Genomic DNA, 22302 nt, shown 5'->3' on the forward strand with positions numbered 1-22302 from the left:
ACTAATACATTTTAAAGTATTAGTTAACATAGACTCAACATGTTCTCATTTGCCATTTATTATAATGTATAAATGACTTGTCCCTTCCTCCTCAGAGAAACTTTAAATGTGTAAGGCCAGATTGCGATAAATTTACTACGCTGAATACGAGTATCAAACCGGTATTTAAACAAATAATGTAATTTTATCAATGTTAACAAGCCCTCAATGTAATTAACAGACTCTGAAAAATTGGCCAAGTGGAATGGCAGCGCCTCCATAGCCAGGTGGGTAGGAGCAGCAGTGCGTAGCACACACTTCTTGATTAGACCCGGTGTCGAGCCTGTGACCACCAAATATGGAGAATGTGGATAGGTCAGGGAATAACCATCGCATATCCCCGGAGAAATATGGCCTTAGTTGCTGATGCTCCTAAAAACCAATAAAGGCGCCTCCGTAACCAGGTGGGTAGGAGCAGTAGTGCGTGGCACATGCTTCTTGCTTAGACTGGGGTTCAAGCCTGCGACCACCAAATACAGAGAATGCGCAAGGTTAGGGAATGACCACCGCATATCTCCAGCCCGGACGAAGTGTGAGGGTTGGCATCAGGAAGGGCATCCGGCTGTAAAAATTTCAGGCCAAAACTATAAAAACGCTGATCCCATATATACATAATGGGAAAAAGACGAGGACAAAAAAAAAAGTAGCACACACCTCTTGATTAAACCGGGCTTTAAGCCCGTGACCACCAAATACGGAGGATGCGGAAAGGTCAGGGAATAACCACCACATATCCCCATAGCAATATGGCCTTAGTTGCTAATGCTCCTAAAAACAAACACAAAAAAAAGAAAAAAGAAAAAAAAAGTGGAATGGATAGCATGTCAAATTTAAAGATTAGATTTTTAACCTGTAAAAACGTATACAAATTACATTTATTTTTTTAAATTTCAGGGTATCAATCTAAGTGGAGGACAAAAACAGCGGGTCAGTTTAGCACGTGCAGTTTATAATAATGCTGAGATTTACTTTCTCGATGACCCTCTAAGTGCTGTAGATTCGCAAGTTGGCAGGCATATTTTTGAGAATGTTATTGGTCCAAAAGGACTGCTAAAGGATAAGGTATGTTATTCTTTTATTAGTCTTTTAATTTAAATGTGTAATTAATTTTAGCATACATTTTTTCTTATTGAGTAACAATTCTTAACTGATAAATCTTTTATGATTCCATTTCATGTACGAGGGTGGTTCAATAAAGAATCGCCGTTATCTACTTCCACATATTGTAGAGTCATGATATTTTGTGTGGTACATCATACATATCTCTGTACTAAAGCTCTAAAATTTCAGCCCTGTGTCTTAATTTGTTTTTCTCTTACAGAGCTGAACGTGTGACAAAGTAGCATCAGGGACAAAGTTGAAGACAGCGCTGTAATCCGATATCTGTTCTTCAAGGGGAAATCTGAAGAAATCCATGAGGAGACGACTGCTGTATATAAGGATGAAGTCCCATCCTATGTCATTGAAAATCACCGATATAGACAGTTTAGGTGTGGTCAGACATCAGTAGAATCTGAGCCCATTGCAAGTCTTCCCCAATCAGCCATTGATGACAGCACAACCCACTTCCCTGATGATGAGACACTCATTTCTGCAACAGAGTCATGGTTCAAAGACCAACCTCACTGCTTCTACAAAAATGGTATCCGTAGCCTCCTCCATCGATGGAAAAAATGTGTAAATCTGCATGGTGGCTATGTAGAGGACTAAAACCTGTGCCAAGAGTCAACAGGCTAGCACCTCTGCAGCTAGGTCAGGGTGATTCTTTATTAGCATTAGTAGAGGCATATGATGCAAGAAAGCAAGTTATGCAGCATCTGCCAAAAAAAAACCAAAAAAAAAATCACTCCCATTTATCCCCTCCGTTCGTTCCAAATACTTGTCCAGCTCAGCCTTAAATTTATTTAGGCTATCAACTTCCACAACAAAGGATGGAAGTCTGTTCCACCAAACAACTACTCGCTGGCTAAAGGCAAACTTCCGCACATCTCTCCTACATCTGTCTTTCCTCAATTTGAATTTATGCCCTCTCAGGTGATTATTCTGAGCAAGTGGAAGAATCCCATCAGCATTGAGCATGCTCTAACCATTCAAGGCTTTATACACATCAATCAGATCACCTCGTAGGTGCCCCAGACACTGTAATTTGCAAAACTTAAGCCTTTCTTCGTAAGAGCAACCCTTTGTTCCATTCACTAACCTTGTTGCCCTTCTCTGTACTCGTTCCAACAGCTCTACATCCTTCTTAAAATGAACCCTCCAGGCCTGTATACAGTACTCAAGGTGTAGCCCGACCATTGTCTTATACACGTCATGAGTTAATTCGTACTCGACTTTACAAGTTAACTCGTTCCTAGCGCACACCTGTAAAGCAAAAACTCATAAAGCGGGAATTTATTTCCCATAGACATAAGGTTAAAAATAGGAGTTACGTTCTCAACAATGAAATCAATTAGCTAATTAGTTTGTTTAAAAAATGACTGATTTTTTGAAAGAAATGAAAATGTATCCTGTAAAAGCAAACAAATTATAATAATAAAGAAATTATTTACGACTTACAAATGTTAAAGAATGTTTATTCTTCATCATCATCATCAACTAAATGCACATTCATTGATCACTCATTATTGGCTCGTGACTTGTAGGTTTGTTGCATAAGGAGTCGTCGTCTTCGGAAGTGTTTCAAGAGGCTTGTTTCCAAGATAATCTTCTCTTTTAATTATAAATTTCATGATTGCATGAATAAGCATTTTTTAATGGCACACAGAAATTGCAACTAACACGATGCATGTTGAGTAAAGAAGCTTTTTTTAAGCTTCGTAAACCACACGCATCTGTGGTTTTCAAAGCTTAAAAAAAGGAATGAAGATAAGATTGTGAAAATTTATTTATGTTTTTTATACGATTGAAGATTTCAGTAAAGGGAAAACATTTCACCATAATAATATAAAAAAACCCACACAATTCCAGCTATCAGTATTTCGGCAAATGCAAGATCGAGTTTACTACCCGTTAATAATTGTTGTAGTAACAAAAGAGCCCAATAAACAGGAAAGTGCAAATTGTTTTATGGTTGTGTCCTCCAGAAATGTGCTTTAGAAAAATATCGCAAATGCGTTTAAAATTGATTCTTATAACGGGACATATGAAAACAATGAAAATCATTTTAATTGGTAACTATTACAATTTACAAACCACGATCACGACCTTTTATATGGCCTTAAGGTCACGCTCAGGACCTTAAAAATGATGTTTTAGAGAGATAAATAGCTTAGTTATACAGTGAAAATTTCAACTTCTAAGATCTTGAAACAAATTACCAAAAACAATGTATTATTGGGTTTACATTACGATATTTTAACTATACAATGGTTTCTCTGGAACTGATTAATATCGTAAAGCAGGGTACACTGTATTGTATAGCTAAGCATGTGGTTTGGTATGTGGTATTTATGAATGTTTAACATTCATTTTTTGAAATTAATATTCATATTTTCGATTTTGTTGATACTTGGTATGTGGGAAAAAAAAACTCGTAGAACCGGGAACTCATAAAGCAAGAAAACCCTGTATATCATTGACAAGACACTATGAGCTACTCTTGCAGATTGTCTCAGAAAACTTCATATCTGCCTGCACCATTACCCCGATGTCCTTTCCATTCTCTACCACTGTCAGTGTAGTACCACAGAGTTCATACGTCACTCTGGAGTTACTGCTTCCCATATGTAGTACTTTACATTTTTCAATGTTAAACTTCATTTGCCATCTCTCAACCCATCTGCTCAACTTTTCTAGATCCTGTTGCAGCAACGTACTGCCATTAGTGTCCGTAACCACCCTGCCAATCTACATATCGTCTGCAAACTTGGACATTAAGATTGATATACCACCATCAATATCATTTATAAATACAGAAAACAACAGTGTACCCAACACTAAACCCTGAGGGACAGCACTAATAACATTAGTCCAAGTACATTGATTACCACTCTGTCTTCTCCCACTCAACCATCCGTTTATCCCTAGCAGCAATTTTCCCTTAATGCCATACTGCTCCAATTTGTTCAGTAGTCTTCCATGTGCAACAGTATCAAAAGCCTTTCTAAGCTGCAAATATATGATATCAAATTTATTCCCTGCATCCACTTGCTTTGTGACCACATCAGAGTATCCAATCAAATTGGTCAGACAACACTTCCCCTTAAAAAAACCATGCTGTGTCCGAACTATAACTGAACTCTTGTCTACATGATCCTGCAGTGCTTTTTTAACCAGTGCCTCTATTAATTTCCCTGGAACAGAAATTAAACTAACAGGTCTATAATTACTTGTGTCAGCCTTTGATCTTCCTTTGTGAATTGGGGTCACATTTTCACATCTTCAGTCCATGGGTACCTCCCCGTTTTTTATGTTTATTTTCAACAATTTCTCCTCCACTTTCCTTTTAGTTATTACAAAATCATCTACCTCACTGCCAGAGTTTAACTCACCTCTGGCATTCCCCTCCTTGAATAATTCCTCATGGGTGAATGTAGATGCAAAATACTCATTTAGTTTGTTAGCCACCTGAGCAGGATCATCAACAGTTGAACCATCATTATCCAGTGGACTAATCTGATTCATCCCTTTCCTTCTAGAGTTTACATAGGTAAAGAACTCTTTATTGTTTTTCTTTGCATCCTTTGCCAAAGATTTCTCATAATCTGCCTTTACCTGCCTAATCTCCTTTGTGACTTGGTTACAGATCAGCTTATATTTATCATAGGCATCCGTGTCATCCATTAATTTATATGTATATCATGCATTTTTCTTCTCTGCCATATGTCTCATTAGTTCATCTGACATCCATTTCGGCCTAAACCTTGAACAATATTTCTTAGTTGGTATGCAAAGCTTGGTAGCTTCCAAGATAAATTCTTTTAATGCTTCCCATTTTGAATTTGCTGTTGGTCCCACCGTATAGAATTTTAATACTGTCTCAGACCACCATAGTCACCTTTGCGAAAGCAAAAACCCTTCCCTTTACCCCTGATGGTAGTTACCTCTTTGAGTAAATCCGACTTGAGCACACTGTGATCACTGCCACCTAGTGGTTTCTGTATCAGCAGATTCTTAATGCATGAAGAATCACTACTGATAATCAGATCAAGAGTATTACTCCCTCTAGTTGCCTTCTGAACATGCTAAGGTAGAAAACGATCATCCAATAAATCCACAAAATTCTTGCTAGTGTGTGTGACTAACCCACAAATTCCAGTCAGTATCTGTGAAATTAAAATCCCCGATTATAAGACTCTATGATTTACTGGCCCGGTCTATTTCCCTGTACAGTTTCTTGTTATACTCATCATAGTCATTAGGCCTATAACACACTCCTACTCTCAATTTTGATCTCCTAATGCTTATGTCACACCAAACTAACTCGACACTGCACTCTCCAGTGATGTCGACTGGCTTCACTTCATTGGATTTTGTGTTTCTTAACTAATAGCATAACCCCTCCTCCTTTCCTATCCTGTCTGTCCTTCCTGTACACAGTGTACTCCCCAAATTCCAGTTCTGCATTCCTTATACCTGTGTGACATCACATCTCTGATGTCCTGTCTATCCTTTCTGTACACAGTGTACTCCCCAAATTCTAGTTCTGCATTCCTTATATCTGTGCGACATCATGCCTCTGATATCTGAAGAATATCTGCCTTTCATGTTTTGAGCAGTACCTCAAATTCATTAAATTTATTTACCAAATTTCTAGCATTTGTGTACATGCATGTATGCATGCACCTGTTCCTGTTCTTAGCTACCCTGACACAACCCATGTGTTTACTTGTACTGCAATGACTCCCAGCAGTCTCTGAAATACCCTGCATCTTGCTTTCCAGGCTGCTGCTCATTCCAATAGAAGCAGTGCAAGAATCACTTTCACCTCTGCCAGTGACTACTGTTAATCTATTAGTCCTTGTATCCCCCTAGCCTAGCAATTTTCCGACTCATCTAACACTGCCTCAATAGCATCAGAAAATATTCTTGCACACTTTCAATTTTTTTTTTTTTTTTTTTATGTAAACCCCAAACATAAGAGATATTGAGACCTATAGTACTTAGTACAGTGCTTGGGTTGGAGGTTGAGAAGACGAAAGAAGGTATTTGTTGACATTTGATTGAACTTCTGTAGACTGTAATTTTCAGGAAATACGCATGAAGGAAGTTTGTTCCAGAAAACAGCAGTTGAATGATAATCGAGGAAGATGAAAAGTTGGCTCTGTGAGTTTGAAGTTGGATGTTGGCTGGTGGCAGCATGTGTTCGGACTGTTTTGAAAGAGAGAGGGGTAATTATAGAAGCCAATATAGAAGAACAGTGCAATTGTAAATAGCTGTAGAAGAGGCATGCAGGAGAAACAGTACGTCTATTACACAGCGAGTAGAGAGACTCTGTTAGAGGTGAATTATTAATAAAGCTAACAGCCCTCTTTTCAATGGAATCAACAAGCCTGAGAGAGGTTTTAGGGGTACCACCCCAGATGTGGGAACAATATTCCATCTCTGGGCGGATTTGCGATTTGTAAAGAGTGAACAGCTGTTTGGAAGAAAAGTAACGCCAAGAGTGAAAGAGAAAACCAAGTTTTTTTTGATGAAGTTGAAGCTAATTGAGGAGGGCAAGGTTTCTCAAAATGGAAAGTGGAATGCAATGTGCTATCATCGGCAAAACGATGGATGGGATTTTCAGTCAATGGAAGAAGGTCATTAATATACAAGAAGAAACGAGTGGGAGCAAAGAACTGAACCTTGGGGGACACCAGCATTAGTGGAGAAGTTAGAAGAGAGAGAGCTATCTACCATCATTCTCAGTGAGCGATCAGAGAGAAAACTGGATAATCAATTACAAAAAACAGTTGGCAAACCATAAGATGGAAGCTTGTTTAGAAGATCTTTATGCCAAACATGATCGAAAGCCTTTGAGATGTCAAGAGCAACTACTTGTGTTTTACCGAACTTTTCCATTGAATTAGTTCATAAATGGATAACATAAGCCAGAATATCACCAGTGAATCAACACTGACGGAATACATACTGGTGATCGTTGATCAGATGGATGGATTCTAGGTAGATTCAGAGTTGCCGGTTAATTGATTTCTCCATTACTTTGAAAAGAGTAGAAGTAATCGCAATGGGACGATAATTGAATGGAAGGGACTTGTCACCCTTTTTAGAAACTGGCTGGATATGAGCAAATTTCCAAGCAGAAGGAAAAACACATTTGGAATAAGAAAGTGAAAAATGGTGGCAGAGAACAGGAGCATAGGTTTTGAGAACAAGTGGAGAAATACCATCAGGTCCTGGAGCTTTCGTAGCCTCAAGATTCGCCAAAATCCTTTTGACATCCTTTTGATGGAAGATCATAGGAGGCATTGAATAGAGCGTGTTGGGAATGGTGGGAGGTGTTTTATCAAGATATGGTACCAAGATGTTTTACCAAGAGGTATTTTACACACAGATATAAGGAATGCAGAACTCGAATTTGGGGAGTACAATGTGCACAGAAAGGATAGATAGGATAGGAAGGAAGGAGGAGTTATGCTATTAGTTAAGAAACACATAAAATCCAAGGAAGCGAAGCCAGTCGACATCGCTGGACTGTGCAGTGTCGAGTCAGTTTGGTGTGACATAATCATTGAGAGATCAAAATTGAGAGTAGGAGTGTGCTATAGGCCTAATGACTCTGATGAGTATAATAAGAAACTGTACAGAGAAATAGAGAGGGGCCAGTAAATCAGACAGTCTTATAATGGGGGATTTTAATTTTCCAGTTTCCAGATATGGACTTGAATTTGGGGAGTGGTCACTCACACACTAGCAAGGCTTTTGTGGATTTATTGGATGATTATTTTCTACATCAGCATGTTCGGGAGGCAACTAGAGGGAGTAATAGTCTTGATTTTACTATCAGTAGTGATCCTTCATGCCTTAAGAATCTGCAGATAAATGAACACCACTATGTGGCAGTGATCACAGTGTGCTGAAGTGGGATTTACTCAAAGTGGTAACTACCATTAGAGGGAAGGGTTATTGCATTCGTCAAGGCAACTACGATGGACTGAGACCATATTTAAATTCTATAGAGTGGGACCAACTGATGATGTTACCACAGCAAATTCAAAATGGGAAGCATTCAAAGAACGTATCTTGGAAGCTACTAGGATTTACATACCAACTAAGAATATTGTTCAAGGTTTAGGCCTAAACAGATGTCAGATGAACTAATCAGACATATGGCAGAGAAGAAAAATGCACGGGATACATACAAATTAACATGTGACACAGAAGCCTATGATAGATACAAGTTGATCTGTAACCAAGTTACAAAGGAGGTTAGGCAGGCGAAGGCAGATTACGAGAAATCTCTGGCAAGGGATGCAAAGAAAAACAGCAATGAGTTCTTTACTTATGTAAACTCTAGAAGGAAGGGGATGAATCAGATTGGTCCACTTGATATCGATGGGTCAACTGTTGATGATCCTGCTCAGGTAGCTAACAAACTAAATGAATATTTTGCATCGACATTCACATATGAGGAGTTATTCAGCGAGGGGAATGCCAGAGGTGTATTCAATTCCCCAGGGGCTTACATCTGGTGAGTATGGGCTTGGCACACCCAGGGTACTGAGCTGGATATCATCATTCTTCTCTTTTTTGGTGATTCCCTTCTATTTCTGACCCCCCCCCCTCTCTCTCTCTCTCTCTCTCCCTCTCTCTCTCTCTCTCTCTCTCTCTCCCTCTCTCTCTCTCTCTCTCTCTTGGAGGTAACTCAGAATTTTTTTTTTTTTTTTTTTTTTTGCTTTGTGCAGCAAAAGCCTCAGGCTTCCTTGCGCCATATGGTGATTATAATAATAATAATAATAATAACTGTGGCGGTAAGCTAGATAATCTTGTAATAACTGAGAGTAAAGTGGAGGAGAATTTGTTGAAGATAAAGACAAGAAGGGCACCTGGGGTGGATGGGATCTATCCAGTTATATTAAAGGAGGAAGCAAAGGATATAAGCAAACCCTTAGCCATAATTATGAGAGCTTCCTTGGATTCAGGGGAGTTACCCACAGAGTGGAGAAGTGCAAATGTGACCCACAATTTGCAAAGGAGGATCATAGGCTGACACAAGTAATTATAGACCTGTGAGTTTAACTTCACTTCCAGGAAAATTACTGCAGGTGCTGTTTAAAGAAGCACTGCAGTATCATCTAGTTATAGCTCGTTCAGTTATAGTTATAACTCAGATAGAGCATGGTTTTGTTAAGGGGAAGTCTTGCCTGACCAATTTGATTGTATACTATGATGCAGTCACAAAAGAACTGGATGCAGGGAATAACTTTGATATTATATACTTGGATCTTAGAAAGGCTTTTGATTCTGTTGCACATGGAAGACTGCTGCACAAATTGGAGCAGTGTGTTATTGGAGGAAGATTCCTCTATGGATAAAGGGGTCGTTGAGGGAGAAAAGACAGAGGTGGTAATCAATGGACACTGCTCATCGTGGACTAATTTTATCAGTGGAGTCCCTCAGGGTTCAGTGTTGGGTCCATTATTGTTTTTCTGTATTTATAAATGATATTGATGATGGTATATCAAGTTTATTGTCCAAGTTTGCAGATGATACGAAGGTTGGCAGGGTTCTCAAGGACACTACTGACACGATTCTGCTGCAACAGGATCTGGAAAGGTGGAATAGATGGGCTGAGAGGTGGCTAATGGACATGTATTTTGAACGAACACAGGGGTGAAGTGGAAGTGGTTTTTTTTTTTTTCTTTTTTTTTTTTTTTTTTTTTTTTTGGCTGATGCTGCATAAGCTTGCTTTCTTGCCTCAAATGCCTCTACTAATGCTAATGCTATGATCATTTATACACAAGTTGGAAGTAAAACTGGATGCTAACAGGTCATTTTATCCTTGGCTGAAATGAGAACAAAACCATATTTCTTTTGGACAGAGGTGGGAGTAGAGATGTGGGAAAAGTTGTGGCCAATAGCTTTGGCAAGAGAACAGAATGCTTGGCTGCCATTAGGGCAAGAAGGAAGTTATCTACTCTTAGCCTGTTCAAACTCTAGTTTGGACTGATTAATAATTGCTTTACAATTGTTGCGAGAATTGTTGTAGGCAAAACGTAAACTGAAGAATTAGAAACAAGCCAATTACGATATGCAGTGTTCTTTTCTTGAACAGCCATAGCACATTTATTGGAAAACCAAGGTTTAGATAAAGGACGAGATTTTAAAGTGGAGTGTGGGATAAAGTATTCCATTCCCGCAAGAATAATTTCACTGACACGATCTGAGAAAACAGTGACATCAGAAGTTTTGAAACAGCAATCCGACTGAAGAAAAGAAATCTCGCAGGTTATCCCATTTTGTATTCTTGTAATGCCCAACAATATGAGCTAGGGATTAACCATGAGATAGAAGGCTCCATTGGAGAAGGGACAATCACCAAGTTGTGATCTGAGGTGCCTATAGGCCCTCTCACTTCGACCGTGTACTTAGAAGGGTTGTTTGTGAGAAAAAGATCAAGCGTGTTGGCTGTATGGTTAGGATTTCCCGGTATTCTTATACGTAAATGAACAATCTGTGCAAGGTCATTATTATTTGCAAAAGGCTCAGAATCTCGACCAGCTGGGTCGTTGTGACTAGAAAATGGAAACCAGCTGGAGTTGTGAACATTAAAATCACCAAGGAAAATTAGCTCACTGTTAGTAAAGTTGGACTGGAGAAAGTCAAGTTTCAAAGAGAGGAAGTCAAAGAGCTCCAAGTGATTAGTGGAGTTGGGAGAACGGTGAAGACAACAGACAAATTTTACAAAATGAGGTAGGGATATTTTAAGCCAGAGAAGATCGAAAAAAGGAGATTCCAAATTACCAAGTCTCTGACAAGCAACTGACATGAGCACTGGTTGAATCAACTGATAACTGAGATTCTCTCAGAAAAAGTACATGGGGTCTGGCAGACTGCAAGTGAAAATGGACATCATTGAGATTAGAATTGAGAACACGTATATTTGTGAAATGGATTAGGAAATGTTTGGGAGGTTTAGCTCTTTTTGCAGATAAGCTTACTCTGTTTGTTTGTTTGACAATTCATTGTGTATTCAATAGTAAGAAAAAGTGGTGGGACAAGCTGTATGAAGTAATGAAATTTTTGGATATGGCGTACACATATCCAAATTTGGATATGTTAAGAATATACCCAGATCCTTGATATAATGTGACCTCGACAATGCCACCCTCCATACACACTACTCGAACTTCCTCCAGTCACTATCTGGCAGAGTAGAGGAAGCAAGATTATACACTAGCTGATCTGGAGGCCTCCTAGAGAGTTACCAATAAGTTCTGTCCTGTATACTAACTAGCGGCCGGCCTGCGAATACCGGTTTAGAGCTGTACCCTCGAAATGTAAGGAAGATTGGATCTCGCTACGATGTTCATCATAACCTCAAAAGTCATCATCATACTGCATGATGGAAGAGATGGGGAAGGGTTGACCGGAACTTAGCTTTGGAGACTAAACATGGGTTCCACCACTTCAAGCCTCCAATAAGCAAAGTTGTGGTATTGCACCGGTTGATGAGAATCATCTACCACCTAGTACTGCCTGGTAACACAGATGGGGCAGTATTCCTCCATGTGGTGTGGGTGCCACACCTCTACCCCTTCTTACTTTGGTTCACACCTGGGTGGTCACCCACCGTGTGCTTGTGCATGGAGGTTATACCCAGGATTAAGTGTATCCCATCCCTGTAGAAGCAGTCTCTCCTTTTAACAAGTACAAAAAGTTATTGAACCACCCTCGTATGTATTGTGTATGTGCTTGGAGTTTCCCTTTCTACAATTGAGTTGCGATTTTCATGTCATCATCCATTCAGTTTCTAGAACTATCCTTGCTTTTCCTATGACCTTAACCTTGACCTTTTCTGAAATGCCAATTTTGTTGACTTCTATGAGCATGTAAATTGCTGCTCATGATTACCTGCACACTCTTTTGTGTATTGTAAATTATTTTATAGTAATAGTATTTGCAATATGGTGCAAGGAAGCTACAGACTTTTTTCGATCCAGGAAAAAAAAAAAAAGTATTAGTATTGGCAGTTGCAAATAATGCAAGAAACCTAGCTTATACAGCATCAGCGGAAAAAAAACAAAAAAACACCTCACCTTTCACCTGTTCATTCCCTTCAATAGTTTGTCTAGTTCTTCGTTTAATTTATCTAATCTATCAACTTCTACAACAACAGCTGGAAGTTTTTCCAGGAATCAATCAAATGCTGGCTAAAGGCAAACTTCCACACATCTGTTCTGCAACCATCCTTCCTCAATTTGAATTTGTGCCCCAACTGTGAGTGGTACACACAGGAGGAAGGATTCCAGCTTGCTCAAACCATTTAAAACCTTGGGCACCTCACTGGTGCCTAGTCTCCAGATGCTACAATTTTCAGAACTAAAACCTTCCTTCGTAAGAGCAGCCCTTTGTTCCTATCACCATTCTCATTGCAAACATAAATAAATTTTCAGAATCTTCTCTTCATTCCTATTTACTTATTACAATGATGACTGAAAAGTGTCCAACAAAACTGCAAGTGGTAGCAGTGCTAGGAAATAAAATGAAACAAATTGATTTAGAAATGAAGATGATTAATTAAGAAATACAAAGCAGGACAAATTTGTCATCTATTGCATGGAATTAGGTCTTGCTGCTTCCACATTGAATATTATTTTAAGGGATAGTGCATGTGTATAAAAGAACATGTTAAAGGACAATGCATTTCACACCGGGTCCAGTCTGCCCCAACAGTGATCACAAAACAGCGTTCAAGTGCTATATCGTAAATGGAAGAGCTATTGATAATATGGATGGAATATCAGATTCAAAAGCAAGTGCCCCTGAATCTAATGGCCATTCAAGCAAGAAGTATTTATGAAGATAACGATAAGTATGGCCAACCCCAAGCCAAGTTCGTGGCAAGCAATGGCTGGTTTAATAGGTTCAAGCATCGCGCTGGTTTCCAAAACATTAAAGTATGCAGTGAAGTCTGCATCTGAAGAGAAATTTTGTGATGTGTTGGGAAAAATCTATCAGCTTGTCCACACTTGTAGGTAGTTAGTTAGTTAGTTAGTTTGGTTTTTAGGAGCATTAGCAACTAAGGCCATATTGCTCCGGGATATGCGGTGGTCATTCCCTGACCTTTCCGCGTTCTCCATATTTGGCGGTGACGGGCTTGAACCCAGGTCTAATGAAGAAGCGTGTGCTACGCACTGCTGCTCCTTCCCACCTGGCTATGGAAGTGCCTACTTGTAGATAGAAGGAATCTGCTTTGTAGAGACGGGATACACTTAAACAAAGGTGGTGCAAAAGTTTTTGCCAGTATTTTTGAGGATACCTTAAAGGTTCAGGGAAACTGCTAGTTAGGGGGGATGTGGGTAATACTGACACGTTTATTTGATAATATTGGTCAATGTAACTCTTGCACATACCTTAAGAGTTCTTATCTGTTACCCCAGCTGGACGTATTATCTAGATGTTCTGGGGGCAAAGACGTTTCACGTGAGCGGGTAGCTAATATCAGGGAAGAGAGCCTAAAAAACTTCAAGGGTTGTGTTAGGGTTGTTAAATATACAAGAACAGTAAATCTTAATTGTTTATACAGTAACGTTAGAAGTGTCGTCAATAAAATGAGCGAATTCGAACTGCTGGTTAAAACAAGTAACGCGGACATAATAGGGCTTACAGAGACGTGGTGCCACCCGGAAATTGGGGATGATGAGTTTCAGTACGGCTTGTATAATGTATTTAGGAAGGATAGGTTAGATAGAACGGGTGGTGGGGTAATGCTTCTTATCAGAAGCAGCCTGAGTGCGACGATAGCTTTCCTGGATTCAGACATTTCACATGCTAGTACAGAGTCTGTATTGTGTGAGATAGTTGGAAACAAAGGTATAATGCGAATAGGAGTAATCTACAGACCAGGTGATTGTGAAGATTATGACAAAAGCCTCTACATGCAAATGGAATGGGCAAGTAAGCGTCAATGCCTTATTATGGGTGATTTCAATTTGCCTCTAATTGATTGGAGTAAATGGGAAGGAAACTCGACATGGGGAACAAAATTTTTAAATCAACTAGATGACTGTTATTTTTATCAACATGTCAGGGAAAGTACTAGAGAAAAGAATATCCTAGACCTCATCATCACCCCATGAATCAGATGGCATAACAGGGCTGACAGTAGAGGAACTAGTAGCAGGAAGTGATCAATGAGTTCTATGGTGGATGATGAAGAGAGAGAGAGGTAGCAGTAGTAGAAGGTAAAGGAATGGGTTATAATTTCAGAAAAGGAAATTACGATGCCTTAAGGTGCTACATGGTCTCTATTAACTCGGTAGATATCGCACAGAGAACGAATACAATTGAACTGCGGTATGCTTTTAAAACATTAATCACAAATGCCTTGGATGCGTATTTACCCATAAAAAATACTCCACGAGGAGGGTTACAAGTTGGATGAATAGTGCAGTTGCCACATTACTTGAGAGAAAAAAGGTGGCATGGAAAAGTTACAGAGCAATAAAAAGTACTGAAGCCTATAACAGCTGCAAGATGATCTGTAATAGAGCCACAGAAAAGGTTTGACAGTCAAAGGCATTTTATGAGAAAATGCTAGCAAACAGGGCAAAGAGGGAAGTAATGAGGTATTCTTTACATATATAAATGTTAAGAAGAGCAGGAAAAACCAGATCGGACCTTTATGTAATGGATAGGGGAAGTATTAAATACACCAGTTGCTGATGCAGATGAACTCAACAGTTATTTTGCATCGATATTTACAGATGAAAACCTTTTTTGGCGATGGGAAATTGTGGGAGCAAAGTTGAAAAATATGTAACTAATGATGTTGAAATTTTGCAAGATTATTTAATGAAAAAACTTTCGAGCCTACAGGCCAGTAAGGCACCTATAGTTGAAGGAATATAACCTATAATCTTAATGGAGGTGGCAAGTAAGTGCATTGAGGCAAATTATGCGAGCATCACTAGACTATGGGAGATTCCGTTGGATTGGAAGTGCCAATGCATCTTCCATATGTTAGGGTGGTTATAAGAGTGAAGTGAGAAATTATCGACCTGTCAGTCTGACTTCAGTGGTAGGGAAAATCATGGAGGCAATGATCTAGGGTGGAATTCAGGATCATTTGGATAGAATTGAAATACTCAAGGATACTCATCATGGTTTTGTAAAGGGAAAATAATGTTTAACAAATCTGGTTCGCTATTTTGAAAGGGTCACTCATGAGCTGGATTTAGGGAATAATTTCGACATTGTTTATTTAGATTTCAGCAAGGCTTTTGATAAAGACCGACCTGAGGGGTTGCTTTATAAGCTGGAACAGATTGGAATCACTCGGAAAATCATTAGATGGATAGCAGGATGGCTTCAGGGCAGGAGGCAGAGGGTTGTGATAAATGGCTATTTCTTAGATTGTGTTAATGTAAGAAGTGAGGTTCCTCAAGATCAGTATTAGGACCACTGTTGTTTTTAATTTTCATAAACAACATCGATGTAGGGATAGTGGGCGTGATGTCTAAATTTGCATATGATGTTAAACTTGGTAGAGTAGTTAGTTAGCATTAGTAGAGGCATTTGATGCAAGAAAGCAAGCTTATGCAGCATCGGACAAAAAAAAAAAAAAACATTCCCATTTCACCCCTCCATTCGTTCGAAATACCTGTCCAGCTGAGCCTTAAATTTATTTAGGATATCTACTTCTACAACAAGGGATGGAAGGCTGTTCCACCAATCAACTGGCTAAAGGCAAATTTCCACCCATCTATCCTACATCTGTCTTTCCTCAATTTGAATTTATGCCCTATCAGGTGATTATTCTGAGCAAGGGGAAGAACCCCATCAGTATTGAGCATGCTAAAACCATTCAAGGCTTTATACACACCTCTATTAGATCACCTCACCGTAATTTGCAAAACTTAAGACTTTCTTCGTAAGGGTAACCCTTAGTTCCATTCACTAATATTGTTGCCCTTCTCTATACTTGTTCCAGCAGCTTTACATTCTTCTTGAAATGAAGCCTCCAGACCTGTATACAGTACTCAAGGTGCAGCCTAACCATTGCCTCATAGAAGGCAATAATCACCTCCTTATCCCTGCTAGAAAAATTCCTGTATATCATTTACAAGACACCATGAGCCACTCTTGCAGTCCGTCTGCACTGCTCAGAAAACTTCATATCTGCCTGCACAATTACTCCTAGGTCCTTTTCATTCTCTACCACTGTCAATGTAGTACCACAGAGTTGATACATTGCTCTGGGATTACTGTTTCCCATATGTAGTACTTTATCTGCTCAACCTTTCCAGATCCTTTTGCAGCAACATACTGTCAGTAGTGGCATCTTAACAACCCTGCCAACCTTTGTATCAACCGCAAACTTGGACATTAAGCTTGATATACCATCATCAATATCATTTATAAATACAGAAAACAACAATGGACCCAACACTGAACCCTGAGGGACTCTACTAATAACATTAGTCCACGATGAGCAGTGTCCATTGATTACCATTATCTGTCTTCTCCCTTTAACCATCCCTTTATCCATAGCAGCAATTTGCCTCCAATGCCACACTGCTGCAATTTGTGCAGCAGTCTTCCATGTGCAACAGAATCAAAAGCCTTTCTAATATCCAAATATATAATATCAAAGTTATTCCCTGCATCCAGTTCTTTTGTGACTGCATCATAGTATCTAATCAAGTTGGTCAGGCAACACTTTCCTTTAACAAAACCATGCTGTGTCCGAGCTATAACTGAAGTCTTGTCTTGATGATCCTGCAGTGCTTCTTTAACCAGTGCCTCCATTAATTTTCCTGGAACAGAAGTTAAGCTCACAGATCTATAATTACTTGTCAGCCTTTGATCCTCCTTTGTGAATTGGGGTCTCATTTGCACATCTCCAGTCTATGGGTACCTGCCCTGAGTCCAAAGAAACTCTCATAATTATGGCTAAGAGTTTGCTTCCTTCCTTTGCTGCCTACTTCAATATATCTGGATAGATCCCATCCACCTCGGGTGCCTTTTTTATGTTTATCCTCAACAATTTCTCCTCCACTTTCCTCTTAGTTATTACAAAATCATCTAGCTCACTGTCAGAGTTTACTTCACCTCTGGCATTCCCCTTCCTAAATACCTCCTCTTGTGTGAATGTAGATGCAAAATACTCTTTTAGTTTGTTATCCACCTGAGCAGGATCATCAACAGTTGAATCATCAATATCCAGTGGACCAATCTGATTCATTCCTTTCCTTGTAGAGTTTACATAGGTAAAGAACTCTTTGTTGTCTTTCTTTGCATCCTTTGCCAAGTATTTCTCATAATCTGCTTTTGACTCCCTAATCTCCTTAGTGATTTGGTTACAGATCAGCTTATATCTATTATAGGCTTGCATATCACTCAATTTATATGTATCTCATGCATTTTCTTCTCTGCCACATGTCTCATTAGTACATCTGACATCCATTTAGGCCTAAACCTTGAACAATATTTCTTAGTTGGTATGTAAAGCCTAGTAGCTTCCAAGATCAGTGCATTGTTTCTGAAAAACGTTTACTATTTTTTTCCCCCAGTTTTTCTTACATATTATCACTTTACTTAGTAAATAAACTTAGTTTTACTTAGTTTTAAAATTCTTAATAGTGGTCAGATGCAATAAATGACATTGTTGGCTATCACCCTGATGTTTTAACCATGCCATCACTTCATTAATGAATTCAAGCACATCATTAATTTCTGGTGCTTTTTCCTTACATGAGTCATACACATTATCTTCTAAATCACTCCCAATATTCACAGTGTCTGCAGTTTCTTCCTTGCTCAGGTAATGCACAGCTGGAGCTTCTGTATCCACCTCAATCCAAGCAGCCAGGTCATTTGCTCTAAGGCTGCCATCAAGTCACAAGCATCCTTTGCTTCTTGCTTCGATAATTCAAGATTATTAATGTGATCTTGTCTTTTTCAAAACTTTTGAGTTCACAACACCAGAAAGTAGCTCACAATGATAGTACGTTGTGAAGGCTTGAATAATGTCCTGATCTATGAGTTGAATTAGTGCAGTTGTGAACTCTTTTACAATACTTTCTGAGTTCACAAGACCAGAAAGTAGTTCACCATAATAGTAGGCTTGAATAATGTCATGATTCATCAGTTGAATTAGTGTAGTTGTCTTCCCTGGCAGAAATGTGACTATGGTCTTCCATCTTTCTCTTTCAGGACATCAGCCAAAGGGCAGTGATCCAACAGTAACACAGCCTTTTCTTCAGTTTTGTTTTTTGGAAAGTAGGTGGCATCTCACCTATGGTACAAACTCACTTTCCAACAATGAATCAAAAATATCACTCGTCATCCAACCATCAAAGCAATTTTTTAGAAAACACAGGTAGAGGTTTTACATCGACATGCTCAAAATACCAGGGACTTTCACTTTTTCCAATGCACAATAGCTTTAGCTTGGGATTTCCAGTTTTGTTTTCCAACATTAACACAATTGGGTGCTTTTATAATAGCCAGTGACTTGTCACTGAATATTATACAAGGACAGAAGTTTATTGCAGAACACTTCACCATCTTAGGAGTCCAATGTATACAGAAACGATAGACAGGACAGAAAGGGAGGAGGGGTTCTGCTGTTAGTTAAGAAACACACACAATCTAACGAAGTGCATCCAATTGATGTGGATGGACAATGCAATGTTGAGTCTGTTTGGTGTGACATAAGCACGGGGAAAGGAAAAAATGAGAGTAGGTGTGTGTTATAGGCCTAATGAATCTGATGAGTATAATGAGCAATTCCGAAGAATGATGATATCCCGAGCTGGATATCATCATCATTCTTCTCTTTCTTGGTGATTCCTTTTTACTTTCTCTCTCTCTCTCTCTCTCTCTCTCTCTCTCTCTCTCTCTCTCTCTCTCTCTCTCTCTCTCTCTCAGGGTAACTTGGGAATTTTTTTTGACTGGTGCAGCATAAGCCTCAGGCATCCCTGCACCATATGGCTAATATTAATAATAATAATAATTCTCTGAATTATGATAGAGAATCTTTTTTTTATTTTTACACAGCCTGACCTTATTCTCTTATTCTTCTACAAATGTTGAAATACAACATAGAACGTATTGAGCATCACATGCTGTTTTTTTTACTGATAAAAGTGCTTGTTAATGTATCAGCTATCTTAAATTTTATGTGCTGTCGTCTTTTATTCAATGATGAGCATAACTGAATGATTAGTAAGTGAGATTTCAGTCATCAAAATATTCATTTGTTAAAAATAATCATGTTCATTTGAAATCTGAATGGTAAATTTCAGCTTTTTTTTTTGTATTATAGGGAAGGAAAAACATCATTATAATGGTGAAGCTTTACTGCTATGCACACTATTAATGTTGAAGCTATTGAACTGGAATTAGGATACACATAAACTATGAAATAAATACAGTAAATTAATTCTCTTAATAGGGTTATACCTAAGGAAAGGTGCTGTTCTGCTCCTGTAAAGCTTAACTAATATTTCAAACCAAAAATAAAATATAAATATAAAACTAAGGAAAGTAAATTGAAAGATCAAGGATCCCACTTCCAGAGAATTGAACACATGGCTCTTTTCCCAAAGAGATACACATGACCAGGGCCATGCAAAGGGATTTAGGGACCCAGATGCAAAACGGGTTAAGGGGCCCCGTTTATTTATGTTGAGACAAAATAATATTAAATGGAGCATATATTTATTAAGTAATAATTATTCCAATTATTTTAACATTATTAAATGTTATCATGAACTTGGCAGAAAAAGGGAATTTACACAAATGTTTATGTATTACTGTATAATTAAATAGAAAAAAAAAAATCACCTATAACAGACATGTTAAATGTTTTTATCAATTTGATACAAATAGGGAATTCACACAAATATATTTTATGTATTTTTAGTTTTGTTTTGAAGTCTTTTCCATCCATTTATTAAAGACATCCTCAAAATAACATTCACTAGCTATTTCCCATTGTCCCTGTAACAGTAGTTGATGCTATTGTTACAGGGACATTAAAAAAAATCTTAAAGCTGCAAATATATTAGGAAATATTTCTTCTAAATTATTTTCAATGATAAATAATAAAATATCTTTCGGATTCCTAATTTTATCTTTGTTTTGTTTCATGTCCTTTAAATATGTGATTTCTGAACAAATAGTATTTGAGACAGCGCCTTCAGAGTCAGATGGGCAGGAGCAGCAGCAGCAGTGCGTAGCACACGCTTCTTGATTAGACCAGGGTTTGAGCTCATGACCACCAAATATGGAGGGTGCGGAAAGGTCAGGGAATAGCCACCACATATCCCTGGAGCAATATGGCCCTTGGTTGCTAATGCTCCTAAAAACCAAATAACAACAACATCTATTTGAGACTTCATTTGAATAATCTGCACAAAAATGTTTGAGGCTTTCTCCCCCCAAATCTGATTTTGATGCTGCTTTAATGTTTATGAGAAAATCACAATTTTTTGTCACTTGTCGTAATGTATCAAAACAGTCATGTAATCGATTTAAGTTAAAATAAAATTCTATTTTGATTTTTTCATCTAAATCTTATTCTTTCATCTTCACATTTTTCCTCTTAAAACCTATTCTGTTATCTGTTCCTCCTTTCTGGAAAATGTACAAGATGCGCTTTGCATGATTCTTCGTCTGCTAAATTCAGTAATATTTTCAGTGTTAAAAATTAAAATAAGTCGGCAATAGTTTTCAAACCCTTTAATCTGTTTTGTTGACTGGTTACAATGTCAACTATTCTATAAAAGGCATTAACTTAGAAACAATGCTGTAAATTTTCAAATCGGTGATTTTTTTATTTTTTAATTATTTGTTTTCTTTCATTTTAAAAATCAGTTGGAGTACTCCATTATTTTGCGACAATAGTTGCTTTCTTCAAAATAATTTCATATTCATTTCATAGTTGTTTTACTATGTCCTAGTTAAGCTCCATGGTTTATTTTGATTTAGATAGCGCGATTTGGAAAGTAAATAATACCTCATGTCCGTAGATTAACCGTTCGTAACTTGCCGCCATAGTTATAAGATACAACCTGTAATAGCATAAGGTTTAATGGAAAACTGGATAGCGAGTATAGTAGTATCAATTAATCAGTAAAATTTATTAATCTTATTAAATTTCATTGTCAATTGAATTGTACTTTTTTAACTAAATAAATATAACAACCTAGTTATTACAAAAGTAACATAAATTAATATATATAAGTTGACAGGGGAAAAAAAAAAGTCATATAAAGTAACTCGGAGATAATATTCGATACCGAAATACATATATATAGTGTTATAACTGCATTGGGATAAAGATGTAGGGTTATATTTTGTATTGGAATTTTATTGAACTTGAATAGAAATCATGACTCAGACCAGAGCAGCAGAGCAAAAGGCTCCAACTAGTGGAAGTGCTGTGGCTCAGGGAGAACTGAGGGTTGGCAGTTGTCTTCTGAATCACAGTCTATTGGAATGCACTGTTTGTTTGATGTTTGTGGAGCAATCAGGAACAGGACATGATATTGCCAAGGGGAATGTCTTTGTATGTGCATGATGTAAGGAGTGCGAGGAAATCAGGTTCCAACTCGGCATTGTTATTGGCTTATATGAGAGCTTGAAGGACAAGGTGGATGCCCTCCAAGGATTTAAATTGAGGGCCCATCAAGCTCTCAGCTGCCCACATCAATGCCAGAGCTTGCACTTGAATATCACGCAATGCAGCGGAAACCCCAAAGACAGAATGTACTAGTCCCAAAGGAACTAGTTGTTGTAGGTGACTCTATTGTCAGGGAAACCTGGAACATATTGTGGAAAAAGGATAGATGGAAGAGGAGCAGTGTATGTCTGCCAGGGGCAAAGGTTGACGATGTTGGGCAGATATCATCCTTTAAGAGCACAAAGGGCGATATTGTTGTACCTGTTGGCACAAATGATATTAAGAGTAGGAGACTGGCAGGATTACTTAACAAATACAAGACAATGCTGAAAAAAAGCCGTGAGTCAGGGTTGAATTTGAAAGTGTCTGCAATTCTGCTCAGACACAATAGCAGGGAGTATATGATGAGAGCCTTGTCGATCTATACGGCCCTGGAGAGACTGTGCAAGGCTGAAGGGGTAGAA

General features: G+C 38.3%; 1 protein-coding gene across 3 annotated transcripts in view; it reads left to right on the forward strand.

The window, feature by feature from the left end:
* The window catches only part of LOC150074975 (ATP-binding cassette sub-family C member 1-like), an 889139-nt gene that overhangs the window by 531367 nt on the left and 335470 nt on the right, over positions 1-22302 (forward strand). For all 3 annotated transcript variants that reach the window (XM_090388347.1, XM_090388349.1, XM_090388348.1), the window contains one exon: positions 934-1101. In XM_090388347.1, the coding sequence (XP_090244473.1) occupies positions 934-1101 (168 nt within the window). The remainder of the gene's footprint in view (positions 1-933; positions 1102-22302) is intronic.

The sequence above is a fragment of the Mastigoproctus giganteus genome, chromosome 14 (genome assembly GCF_048544385.1).
Source record: "Mastigoproctus giganteus isolate SK-2022 chromosome 14, ASM4854438v1, whole genome shotgun sequence".
NCBI lineage: Eukaryota > Metazoa > Arthropoda > Arachnida > Uropygi > Thelyphonidae > Mastigoproctus > Mastigoproctus giganteus.